The sequence below is a fragment of the Chrysoperla carnea genome, chromosome 1 (genome assembly GCF_905475395.1).
Source record: "Chrysoperla carnea chromosome 1, inChrCarn1.1, whole genome shotgun sequence".
Taxonomy (NCBI): domain Eukaryota; kingdom Metazoa; phylum Arthropoda; class Insecta; order Neuroptera; family Chrysopidae; genus Chrysoperla; species Chrysoperla carnea.
The window spans coordinates 123,760,808-123,775,078 of NC_058337.1; the positions used below are offsets into that span (position 1 = coordinate 123,760,808).

General features: G+C 30.5%; 1 protein-coding gene across 1 annotated transcript in view; it reads left to right on the forward strand.

The window, feature by feature from the left end:
- Positions 1-14,271, forward strand: part of LOC123294174 — a 185,840-nt gene that overhangs the window by 75,064 nt on the left and 96,505 nt on the right. Inside the window, exons 2-3 of the mRNA XM_044875283.1 lie at positions 11,165-12,693; positions 12,841-13,629. Of these exons, the coding sequence (XP_044731218.1) occupies positions 11,315-12,693; positions 12,841-13,629 (2,168 nt within the window). The 5' untranslated portion in view covers positions 11,165-11,314. The remainder of the gene's footprint in view (positions 1-11,164; positions 12,694-12,840; positions 13,630-14,271) is intronic.

Here is a 14,271-nt window from a genome sequence, read left to right on the forward strand (position 1 = left end):
ACATTCGTGTTTTTACAATTTATACTGTTCACAGTATCTGTCAAATTGTAGTGTCAGTGGCGCTAGCCAATCAACTGCCATCAGTTGACTAGTCTGGCCAATGAGCATGATACTTGTGCGCAGGTCCATTCGAGTATTTTTTGACGTTTAAAATAATAAATTACAAATCTAACCTAAATTAAAAAACTATAAATAAATCATAAAAATAAATAATCCTTTATTTTTATAACGTATTGACAATTTTTAGAAATTCAACCTTGATTTTGCAATTTTTATTAAATCCGAATTTGGAATAGGTCCTTTGTCCAAGTTCATTGCTTCATTACCCATCTTTTGAATGAAGATGCTTTCATAAGCGTCTAATTCGCAAGGATTGGGTACTGATTTTAAGAGCTTAAGGTTTGATTTGTCGATTTTGTGGTCGTTTTCGATAACGTGAGCGGCTACACATGATTTTTCAATTCTTCCATATTTTAAATGGCCCATATGTTCTTTGAATCTTGTGATAATTTGTCTTCTACTTTGACCTACATACTTCTTCGAACAATTTTGACATCCAATGCAATATATTCCCGATTGTTGTTCCATGTTGATTTTATCTTTGGGATTTCCAAGTAATTGTTTTAATTTTGTTCGACTAATGGGTGCTATTTTTAGGTTATGTTCTCCAAGTTCTTTTGTTAATTTGTTGACGTATGGTTGAAAATATGTAAGTTTGCACCATTTCTTTTTATCGATGCTGTTTTGTTCTGGTTTCAAAGTTGTTGAATTGTTCCTTTGGATTCTTGATTTTGTTTTTCGGATCATATTCTTGATTATTTGTGGATCAAACCCGTTGTATATTGCAACTTGGTGGATGTGTTTTAATTCTTTAAAATAATTTCTGGTTGATAATGGTATTTTAATTAATCGGTTTACTAGGAAGTTGAAAATGGCTAGTTTGTGTTGTGGTGGGCTGTTTGAATCTGCTGTGATGTACCTTTCAGTGTGTGTTGGTTTCCTGTATATGTCAAAATCTAGTTTCTTAGAATTTGTGTTTTTGGAAATTCTAATGTCAAGGAACGGAATCGAACCGTCCTTTTCGATTTCTGTTGTGAAATCAATTGAAGGGTACATGTTGTTCAGCTTATTAAGAAAATCTTGTGGATTTTCTTTTTCTGTGTCAAAAATTGTGAAGATGTCATCAACATACCTGTACCAGACAGCGGGAAAATAACTGAATTGTTGTTTGGCTTGTTCTTCGAGGTCTGACATGAAGATGTTGCTCAAGAATGGAGATAACGGATTGCCCATAGACGTCCCAAATGTTTGTTTGTAGTATTTACCTTCGAAGGTAAACACATTTTGTCTCATGCATAGACGTGTTAATTTTACCAATTCTGTTACTTCATCCATATGTAAACCTTGATTTTTAAGCCATTTTTCCAACGCCTTTATTGCTTCTGGTATTGGAACACTGGGATACAAAGCTTTGACATCAAATGACATTAGAACTGCACTTGGTGCCAATTCTGTATCCTTTATTTTGTTAATTAAATCAATACTATTTTTGACGGAAGACGAATCTGATTCGTTATTTAATGTTCGAAATTTGTTTACTAGCCATTTTGCAATCTTGTATGTTGGAGAATTTATACCTGAAACTATGGGTCGCATGGATCCATCTTGTTTGTGTATTTTTGGTAAACAATACAGACGAGGTGTTACAGGATTCGAACACTGTAATTGAAATTTTAGTTGGTTGTTAATCAACTTTGGACATGCTTTTAAAGTGTCTTTTACATCGTTTACGAATGTGATTAATGGATCCGATCTTTGAACTCTGTATGGACCTTCGTTGAGCATTTTTTCTATTTTTGCTAAATAATCCTTTTTGTCCATTATGACGATTGAATTGCCCTTGTCTGCCTTCAGGTAGTGAACATCCTTTTCTTTTAATGATTTAATTATTTTGCTATGGGTATCTTGTCGACTGTTGTGTGGTTTGGAATTTTTTATTATTTTTGTACAATTTTTTCTAATTTGGTTTTTGGTTGCTTCATCTAATGCTTTGATTCCTGCTATGGGTATCTTGTCGACTGTTGTGTGGTTTGGAATTTTTTATTATTTTTGTACAATTTTTTCTAATTTGGTTTTTGGTTGCTTCATCTAATGCTTTGATTCCTATTTTAAAAATACAAAAAACTGATCTAGGAATTGGGGCAAAAATCGAAATTTATTAACTGCATTCAAGTTTTGAGTATGTTCGTGTTAAATCGGCTTAATTTAGCTGCATATCCTTGGATAAAACATGGGATACGTCCATAAATCAACTTAGGTAGATTAGGTTCGGTTATATTATCTGTCCACGAAGGACACACTTCGGCTATAGAACCCATTGTGATACCATGCACTACACCAGCCCATCACAACTATTAATTAAATTTGTTGCGACGGCGGGAATCGAACCCGCTACCTTAAACATACCGCGGACGGAATTGGTAACGCCTTAACAAACTGAGCTAATAGGGCGACAATCAACTTTGAATGTTTTTAAAAACCAACTGGAAGTTGGCAAGTGCACCGGTTTGTCTCTCCCCATCCTAAATTCGGAGCTGTAAGAAAGTATACATAAATAACAAAATAATTACAATTGGCTTCTAATATTTTCACGTCATCCTTTTTAGACAGAGTAACTAAACTGCTAGACAATAGAAATGAACTTATATTCATTTGCTGTCATTTTTGATTAAACACACAACATAAACTTTTCAACATAGATAAAATAAATAGAATAAACCGAATAGTGAAAGAAATTCTTATCACAGTCAACATTATATTATTATTATTATTACATATATTTTATATAGTATTACCATTATTACATTTGATATACAGGCTGGACCACCATTTAAATCGATATATTACAAAATTCTTGTAAGATAAATAAAATACCGAAATAATTCCCAAATTTAAAGTTATGTACTCAATCTTGATCGTCATGGTCATTTTAAAGGCCCCTCGTAATCTATATATATAAAAAGAGAGTGTTTGTTTGTATGTCCCCGATTTTCCCTAAAACTAACCATTGACCTTCGGTAGGGGATTATGTCATTGGGTAGCCCTTAGGCTCCCATTGTGAATAAGGGAGTTTGGTGGGGTGGAATTAAAAATGATCTAGGAAGTCATAGAAAATAGATAGATTAAAAAAATAGTTCTAATAATTTTCAATAGATGGCGCCTCTGCCAATAGTACAATTTTCACTAGATGGCGCTACTGGCGCAAATGTCTTTCGATTTTTCTCGAAAATTCTGGAATGTTCCATGGATTTCTATGGAATTTTCTAGAATTTTCTCGAACATTCTGGAATGTTCTATGGATTTCTATCGAATTTTCTAGAACTTTCTCGAATATTCTCGAATGTTGTATGGATTTTTATTGAATTTTATCAAACTTTCTCGAACAATCTGGAATGTTCCATGGGTTTCTGTCGAATTTTCTAGAATTTTCTCGAACATTCTGGAATGTTCTATGGATTTCTATCGAATTTTCTAGAATTTTCTCGAACATTCTGGAATGTTCTATGGATTTCTATCGAATTTTCTAGAACTTTCTCGAATATTCTGGAATGTTCCATGGGTTTCTATCGATCTTTCCCTTACTTTTCCGTACACACAGAGAGTGTAGACATAATATTGGGATCGGGCAAAAAAATCTTACTGTTCCGTACACACAGAGAGAATTAAAAAAAAAGTCTTTCATTTAACAATTTTGATATTTAAATGTGCAAAAACAACCCAGCGAAGCGGGTTTAACAGCTAGTATTTACTATTTATACAGAGTGTTCTATAATTGACTACAGAACTCTACACTTCCTGATTAAGCATATAAAAACAGACGAAAAAGCTCTTGACTTAATTTCGATCTGAGGCATAATTTCCGAGATATAGTCAATGGAAAAATGCAAAAATTCATCCATTCACAGATCTATGAAATTCAGTAAGCGTGGAAGGCACACACTTGTTTATTATGGAGGATACTATCAAAAAACTGTAAAATAATCTAACTGGGCAGTGAAAACTTTTAAATTTAAGCCATTTATTCTCTTTGTCGTCGCATTTAATTATCTAATTATCTCACTCTCTTCGATTATAACAGTTAACAGTTACTTTTTCAGAGAATATGAATACTATAAATAAAACACCTCCCATTATATACCAGAAGTCGCTATTTGAGTTTACAAAATGTAAGGACCTCATTTTGTCAATTGATTCTTGTTTAGAAAAGTTTATAGATTAATATTCCGGATGTTGTCAGAAACCCTACTACTTCAATTTCGGTATAATAATAATATATAATATTACAATTAATTCATATAGTAAAAAGTAAAAGTAGTTATAAGATTAATTTCTTTAAAGAACAAAACAAGTATTTGACTTCTAAAATTAATGCTTTAAATTTTCAAAAAAATATTTTCTAAATAAAAAAGTATGCTCTACATTTATAATGTACGAAGGTATGAAACGTACTTGGGGCTCCTACTACATGTGCAGTTTTTGTAGTATCAACTGGATTCTTGAAGCCAATAGGAAATATATTTGAAATAAGCTCACTTTTCAACAACTTTAACTATAATTGCTGTACATATAAATTTCAGAAACTTACATTTCTGTTGATCAATTTTCGTAGGATAGAAATAAAGTCTGACATTAACTATTAAATAAGCATATTTTATTTTAGAATACCTCTTGGGGTTTTGCCCAACTAACTTTTGTTCTTATAAACAGGGGGTGTTTATAAGAACAAAAGTTAGTTGGGTAAAGCCCCAAGAGGTATTTTTTACGTGAAATAACCCAAAATACCAAGAGTAGTTTTCCTTTTTTCAAAAAATTGACATTTAAAACTATTCTGTCTATCTCTTGCTTGTATCAGAAATTGAATAAAAATTATAATTTTATGTGACAGTATTATTTTTACAATGATTTTCGTCCAATCTATCAGATTTTTGATTGATTTATGATTTTTTTGAGACCTCCCCGTCTTTGTCACAGGTGTGTATATTTGTGAAACCTCGCCTTCTTCGTGTGACGTCATATATTTTTCGATTTCATATTAAGAAATAATTAAAGTGCAAAAGCAGTTTCAAAATACTTTTTATTTCCCTTCAAAATAATATTTTCAACACCCGAACCAAAAAAAGGGTCTTATTATAGTTTGACCGCTATGCGTATGTGTCTGCCTGTCTGTCTATCTGTGGCATCGTAGCGTCGAAACGGATGAACCGATTTTGTTTTTTATTGTTTCATTTAAAAGGTAATTAAATGGAGCGTGTTCTTAGCTATGTTTCAAGTGCGAGTTTAGGGTTACGTACCCGGAACAACTAAAAAATAGGCCTTGATCCTCAAAATCGGTTCTGTTTTGAGAAGGCTCTAAGCAACAAGGCAATTTAACAGAGAGTGTTCTTAGATATGTTTGAATTGAGGAGTAGAGTTTCGTAACTTCACTTATATAATATTAACATCGAATAAAACGTATATAAAGTCGTAAAGAAGGAATGAATTTCGTGTTTAACCCCACCTGGCCCTTGTCACACAATGTTACATTTCGTTAACTTTCTTTCCTTTAACGTGTGACGTAATTTATAGATAGTCCCTTATCAGTAATAAGTTAAGTTTTTTTTTCCCACTTATCGATGAAAATGGTCCACCCTGTATAATATAATAATCTCATTGAAAATTATTATAATATGTATGTTGTCATTTCAACAGTCATCTAAAAGACAACTAATATTGAAACAAATGTTTATATATTTTAATATCATGCCTAACAGAAATATGTTTGTTATTGATTTAGTTATGATATCACATAAAAGTCATGCTAATTAAAAATGTATGTAATTTCTACTAAATATACGTGCAAATATTTTATATCTAACTGATTTTAACTCAAAGCCCGAACCAGGAACCAGTGACTATAATACTACCTAAAAGTATAACAACTTTTTAATGGCTCGCGAATGGTGTCATATAAAATAGATATTTCTAAAATAAAATTATACTTCAATTATTGACAAATATTTTTAATTTAATTGTTCCTCAACAAACGTTAATTTCTTTAAAACATCAAGTTGTAAACCAGGATCTATGTTATTATCCGCTGTGAAAATATTCAATTCATTTTTTATTTTAAATTTATGACAAATACAACAAAACCCATCTTTATTAATTTGTAAATCAAACCAACAACGATGACATACATTACATACTTCAAAATTCAAATTCTTTTGAGCAATCTCAAAATTTTCTGCATACATTTTAAAATTATTATCATCTCGTTAAAGATATAATTCTTCTTGATCTTGATTTCGTCGTTTCCGATGATCACGCATCAATGATCGATTACGATCACGCTCTTTATGACCCGTCAACTAATTAAAATTTTTTCATTACTTGTATTAATATCACTTAATTTTTTAAGTTATTCTACTGTAGAACTGCAAAAATTAATCATTTATGTTTTGTTATCACGTTTTTTGTATTTTTCATTATGAAGTTTTTTAATACTTGAAAGAATCTACAGATGGCCACTCAATTAAAATCTTATATATATTTAAACGAGCAATTCTTTTATATATATATATATATATATATATATATATATATATATATATATATCGTTTTATCCGTCTTTTCATGCAAAATTGAAACATACAATGTAAAATAGGACTGTGCCTGACATCTATTGGTGTATAACGTAGTTAATGAAATACAATGCAAATTATAACATAACAAAAAGGAGGCGTTTGAGTAGTCTAAAGTGAAAAATATGACTCTTGCTGACATCTATTGGCGAATAACCGAGCAAAGCTCGGTCATCCAGATATTTAATATTAAATGTAGCCAATTATATATTACTATTAGGTGTAGCTCACAGATGGTGCAACTGTCTCTGCATATATATAAATACCATACATATGTAATAAATAAAAAATACTGTTGTTTTTTATTATTTATTATTTATATAATTTTTTCTAAAAATAATGATTGATAGCACATCTAGGCATAAATATGGAACTACAACATTTCATTTCCTGTCTAAATCTTTTGTATTTTTTTTGTAAAGTTGACCACCAGAAAGTTACATTTTAACCTAGTAGAGGCTCGTTTCGCTCACCTAATTATTATTATAATTATAGCTATCTAAAATATATCCAAAATATCAAAGTAGTAATAAAGCTTCTTTGAAAAAAGTTATAATATCTATCTATATTTATGTTCGTGGTTGATCCCCCCTATTGATTCAAATGAAATATCTATATCGCGTTTACCCCTAAAACATTTAAGACAAAAGATTTAAGAAAAAATATATTACAATGATACTATTTTTTCAAGTTAACCCCATTTTGTAAAGAAAAATACTGTTAATTAAAAATGAACTAAAAACTTGTAATTATTAACTTAAATAATACTAGTATCCAATTAAATAATTCATGGGATAATTATAAAATTTGGCTCAAAATAATGGATTGTAAATTTGTCGCAAAATTTGTTATGTTTTCATATAAAAAAACCTAAAATTAATGTTTTGCGATAAAAATAATCGCAATCAAAACCATTTTTTGAACAGACACTATTCACTAAATATTTTCCTCCTTGAATTTCCATCTTTTCTTGAATCGTTTCTGAAAATATTAAAGCAAAAAAAGACCAAAAATTTTCGCTTAATGGAATAAATGAATGTCAACTTTCGTCCCACTGTGCTAAACGAAGTTAGCGCTTTCCGCTTCCGTCGAGCCGAGAAATAGTATATACACCACAGGAGCAAGTTGTAACGACATTGCAATTGCGTTTCTATCGAATGTATGTACATTCGATGGATCCGACTTTGCTTTGTAGACAAATATTACCTAAGCAACGCCTGTTGTTTGTACTCCACTTAATTGCGGAATAAATTCTCAAACATAGTTCTTTTGGTTTTATTTCGTATTTTAGATTTCATCATTTTCAGATACCCTGGTGGAAAAAGAATAAGTCTTAATAAGTCTTAGGAAACTCTGAAACTTTAAAAAAGTATTAAGAACTCTGAATTAGCCTAGTCCGAAAACGTTGAGAAATTCAAAGTTCCTAAGACTTTTTCAGAATTTCTTATTCTTTCTTCAAATATTTTTTCTACCAGGGTATAAGAGCAAACTCTTACAAAGTAAAGAATGTTTCTGATCACATGTTTATCTGATGAAAATGTAAAGTATATAAATTATTTAATTTATATGAATATTTTGAAAATATTCAATTTTTAAAGAAAATTTTACAATCAACAAACACATATATTCAATGAAAACCGTAAAAAAAACTTATTACAGCTACATGGCGAATTCGGTCTAAGTTGGTAGTACTAAAATAAAATATTTAACAAATATTATTTTTTTATTTGGCAAACCAAAACAGTTAATATAACCTCATAGGATTTCACATAAATAAATATAAATGAAAAAGTTTCTTTTGAGCATAGTTAATTCAAACATGAATAAATTCAAAATATTAGTCACGTTTCAATGTTAACTAAAAGTTTAATAATTTTTTTTTCGTTAGTTAATAAAAACACACAAACATTACTTATACATGTTAACGAAAAACGTTCCTAAAGCGCGTGTCAAATATACATAGAATATATAGAAACGTAGACCTAATCATTATTAAAATGAATTTGTTTACAAAGTGATAATTTTATAGTCATTGAATTCAGTCACCTTTTGAAAATGAAACGTCCAAAAGATTGTGATATGAAAATAAATATCTACAAATAAAAATGCTACAGTTGTTTTCATAAATAATGGTCAAAGTGAGTTCTTCAGAATTGTTAAGATTATTCGATAATTTATAAAAATAATTTATGGGTATTCGGACAATATCTATCTAGTTAGAATAATAAGTTCGAGATTATTTATTTCTAAAATAAAATATGCTTATTTAATTGTTAATGTCAGACTTTATTTCTATCCTTCGAAAATTGATCAACAGAAATGTAAGTTTCGGAAATTTATACGTACAGCAATTATAGTTAAAGTTGTTGAAAAGTGAGCTTATTTCAAATATATTTCCTATTGGCTTCAAGAATCCAGTTGATACTACAAAAACTGCACATGTAGTAGGAGCCCCAAGTACGTTTCATACCTTCGTACATTATAAATGTAGAGCATACTTTTTTATTTAGAAAATATTTTTTTGAAAATTTAAAGCATTAATTTTAGAAGTCAAATACTTGTTTTGTTCTTTAAAGAAATTATTAATGTTATAACTACTTTTACTTTTTACTATATGAATTAGTTGTAATATTAGTTTAAAAAGGGCATAATTCTGAGTTATTATTAAACCTAATATGTGCGTACATGACATTTAGTTTGATCAGGATATTTATTATGTACTTACTCTAAATTATCTCTATATTGTTGGTAACTTACTTTCACAACTCATTTTTTTTTAATGAAATAAAACATAAAATTTTGACAAAAAATACAAATTTACAAATTATAAAATTATTTTTGCCTGTTCTCAAAATTCATCGAAAGCTGAATCAATTGAAATAGTTTTCATTTCCTAGGTGACCTAGATGAAAATGGACGGTTTTGGGTGTCGTTTATTTAGTTACACTTTTCAGAAAGATAACTTGCGATAAGAAACATAGGTCGATGATATCCTTTTTAGTTGTGAATCATGAAAGTGAATGCTAGGATGAGAATAGTTTTTTAGGATTACCATTTAAAGGGAAAATGTTACGGAATCTTCACAACCAAAAACACACACAATGTCTACACCAGTACAAATTTGAGATTAATTAGTAAACACATAAAAATTCACTAACATTATATGTCTGTTACTGACAGAATTTTATAAACCCCACTCTCGCCTGGATATGTGAGGGCGTAGTGTGTGTTTGATTTTTTCTTAACACTTTTTACATATAATAGGAAAATATAGTTCATATTTTATATTTGTAGCATTTCAATCTTACATATTTCTATATATGTGCAGTCGCTATAATCAACTGATGGCAGTTATCTTCAGAACTGTTGATAATTCGAATGCATGAGAGCTGCTGACATGTTCAACTGGATACATCGCATACAATTGAATGTATAGACACCTTGCGAACGAAGTCATGGTTACACATATGCTATCCGTCTTTATAACATCAACTACTGTATATCCCCCGGACTATCACCATGGTTCGAGCGATACCACGTTTGTTTATATCAGTTCGGGCGATTTATATCAGTTCAGGTCTACAGTGGGGTAGCTAAGCAATCAATCACAAACATTCGAAACACATATTACCTCCGAGTTTTGACCGAAGAGCCAGTATAAATTGGATGACTTCAGGTTTAACTGTTTTCTTTTCAACCAGACGGTTATACCCAGATATGTGACTTCATTTGATTGTAGAAAACTAACTCCGTTCATTATAACAGCTGGACACATTTGTTTTTTTCAAATTGAACGTTACTTGAACGGATTTTATCTCGTTAACTTGAATATGCCACTTATTCAATCAATATATGATTACGCCATAATTAACGAGTAGGTTGGAATAGATTGACATACTACAAATATAAAAAACACACTAATGTCGTTAGTTATTTTCGTTCAGTACCAAACCAAACTTATACAAAAAAAAAATTACGGTGGATAGAAGCAAAGTATTTTCAATTATTTTCATATCAGTAAACATAACAAAAATATAATGCCTTACATACATTTCAATAGAATTTGTATAACAAAAATACTCTACTTATAATACAAATTCTACTTATAATACAAATGTTTAAACAGGACAAAGTATCTAAGCTCGTCCTTTAAAGTAAGATTATATATCTGAAGGGTTTATTATTTTTTTTGTATTTAGTACTATAGATATGTTGTTTGATATATTTAGAGACAAATTTTGATTTGGAAAATAGAATTTCCATGGTAACCATAAAGAAAGACACTCCATCGAAAGACATTTTCTCTAACATTCTATGAATTTTATTATCGTTAAATATTTTCTTTAATGTTGCTTTGTTTTTAAGTGTCCTAGCAGTTTCTCATTTTTATTCTGATTAGTCTGGTACTACATTAAAGTGTAATTTTTATCCTTGATCGATTTTCTTTTCGAATTCTACTAACATCTCGTTCTTTTCTATTACAGGATGCTGATGAATACACCGATTATAATCCAACTGCCCTTATTGATACGGTCTTTCACAATTACCATCAATCAACACCACCAACACAAACACCAAATACCACAACTCCAACAAAATCTGGTCGAAAATCACCCGTAATTCCAAATAAAAATATGACTATTATCGTTTATCCTTGCAATCCTGATATAAATATTAATAATAAAAAATCTTCTAACAGCACTTCCATTGTCCAACAACAACATAACACTACTATAACTACGACCATCGCACAACCACAACAAAATTTACAAAAAAGTGCACTAATTCAACATAATATTACAACAATTGATTCCACAAAGAATCAAAATCGTTATAATAATAAAAACTACTCATCTACGTCACCAACAATTATAAGTACGAAACGTAAATCATCAATTATTGAAAATCGTAAATCATCACCAACGCCTCCTTTAACACCAACTGTCGATAATAAAGATATCATAATGACCAAATCACCATTAGGTAGTCAAATTGATATAACAAGTAATTTAGAGAAAAAACCACAATTAGATCCAAATGGTTCTCGAAAAGTGACCAAAACTGAACCGGTAGTGATTCATCATGGAAGCACTACCGGTGGAGGTGGTGGTGGAGGAGGAGCAGTTGGTAATTTTTTTAAGAATCATTTACGTAATCCAAGCCCATCAAAGAATCGTCATCAATCACCAAATCAACAAACCTCACCAAAATCCACAAAAAAATCCGATCAAAATAATATTTCACCAACGTCCACATTAACGCAACAACAGAAAAAAGCACATGAACAACGTCATGGCAGTTTTTCATCACCATTTAAAATGCCTAAATTTTCATCAAATTCATCATCATCGTCAAAACAAAATGAACATCATCAACAACAAAATGATAGACGATTATCAAAACAAAGTGATATTGAACCGATTAATAAACCAGATACAAATTTAATTAGTACCGCAACATCAGCATTACGTCGATTACATTTTAAATCGGGACGTAATGCTGCTAAAGCAGCTCAAGCACAACGTGCAACGGTCGCTTTATCAAATGGTACCGGTCAACCACCGAGTGTTGTACCGAAGGTCATTGTGATGGGTTCAAGTTCAACAAGTGAAACAACCATAAATACCAGTACAGATTCAGCGAATACAATTATTACGACTATGACGAACACTGATGAATATTTAACCGAGGATAGTTTAGATAAACAAGGTGATGATTCCCTCGACATGATTGATCGATTACGAACTGAACAATTGATTGACATTGAACCAACAATAACAATAACAGATAGTCCAGAAATATCACCACCGCATAAAACATGTAAAATTATTGATACAGATGATGTAACAACATATCAATCAACATCAGAATCTACATATTTGTTTCAAGATGACGATGCACCAATGACCATTGGTGATGTACCAAAAACAGCATTTTACGAGAAAAAATTTACATTTGAAACACCAACAACACCACAAACCGTTACGAAAACACCAAAATCACCAAAATTAATGTCAAAAACAAATGAATCAAAATTTAATTTTGACAGTACATCAAATATATTTATTGAACATAACCAAACAAATATTAAAATAACATCACCAAAAACACCATTATTAAAACGTCGTCAATCCGAGAATTTAAATTTAACAACAACAAGCGAACATAAAAGTCAAAAATCAAAAAAAACTTCGGCTTCAATATCATCTTCATCATCTTCAACACATCATAGAAGTCATAGTCGACGTCGACGACAAAGTAGTCCACGTAATGAAATGTCACGATCATCACAACAAAATGGCGCTACAAAAAAAACTGAAAATACACAAAAATTACCTGATTTACGTGTGGATTATTTTAGTAATAGTATTGATGCTTCAGCATCAACAATTGTACAATTAGACTCAATACAAAATGCAAATCATGCATTAATAAATTCATCAACACCGGAAAAAATATTAAATTCGAATAGTGTTTGTTTGAATCAATGTTTACGTGAAGTTGGTGCTCGATTAGAATGTGCTTTAACGCCATGTAGTAGTGGTGCACTTGGGCACAATATAAATGTAACAACAAATCCATTAGATAGTTCAACGGTACATCAACATTCCATGAATTTAAATCGTTCGAATGGTTCTGTGGGTGTACCACAAGCCACCATTGTGGTACAACAACCATCGTTAAGTTTAGATTCATCGGGTACCACAAATGTGTCAACGGTGTTATTAAAAAATGGTATTGAATTTATATCAAATGTGAATATTGTTGGTAAAGGAAATAATTGCAATGGAACTGTAAATAATGGTACAACATCATCTGGTAATGTTACCACGAATTGTAATAATAGTAGTAAATCCACAAAACGTCAACAACGTGAAGAAAACATGAAACAACTCTTAGATGTTGCAAATACATTAACATTAGAAGAATTACATGATTTTGAAATGAGGTTAGTGTTGTTATATTGTTTTTTAAATGATTTTTATTTTTATTTTATTTTGCTAGAATTTAAAATAAAAGTTTTTTAGTTTATAATTACTTTTGTATGTATCCTGTCGTATTCAGAAAAAGATTCCTGATGGTTTATAATAAAAAAAAGCTTAAGCCTGTTATAAAACAGAGTAGAATGTTTCACTATTCGTTATTTAAGAATGTTTCCTTATTTACAAGGAACAGTTTATTCTTAATGAATTTTCAAATTGAATTTTTTTTTACCAGTAGTGGGGATCTGAAAATTTAATCTTTCTAGGATGTGGCACGCAAAAAAATCCATAATACACTCTGCCGAGTCGATGGGGTGCATTTGCTTTCATAGGATAAATGAGCTGCAGAGCTGCCATTTTCGAGATAGTGGGAAGAATGAAATTAAATTAGCAAAAATTGAGAAAAATTTCTGCCCATATTGCTTGCCCTACTTATTGCACCAATGTTTACATACTGCTGGCAGACGCCAGCGGCCGAAAAAGAGTAGCATAGTTTGATTGATATTAATCGGAGAGGGAAGAGGAAATTTGTCTCCTAACATTTCGTAATATTTGTGCGGATGTTAGAGAACTTGTTTGATAGGGAGCAGAAACTTGTATCAATATTA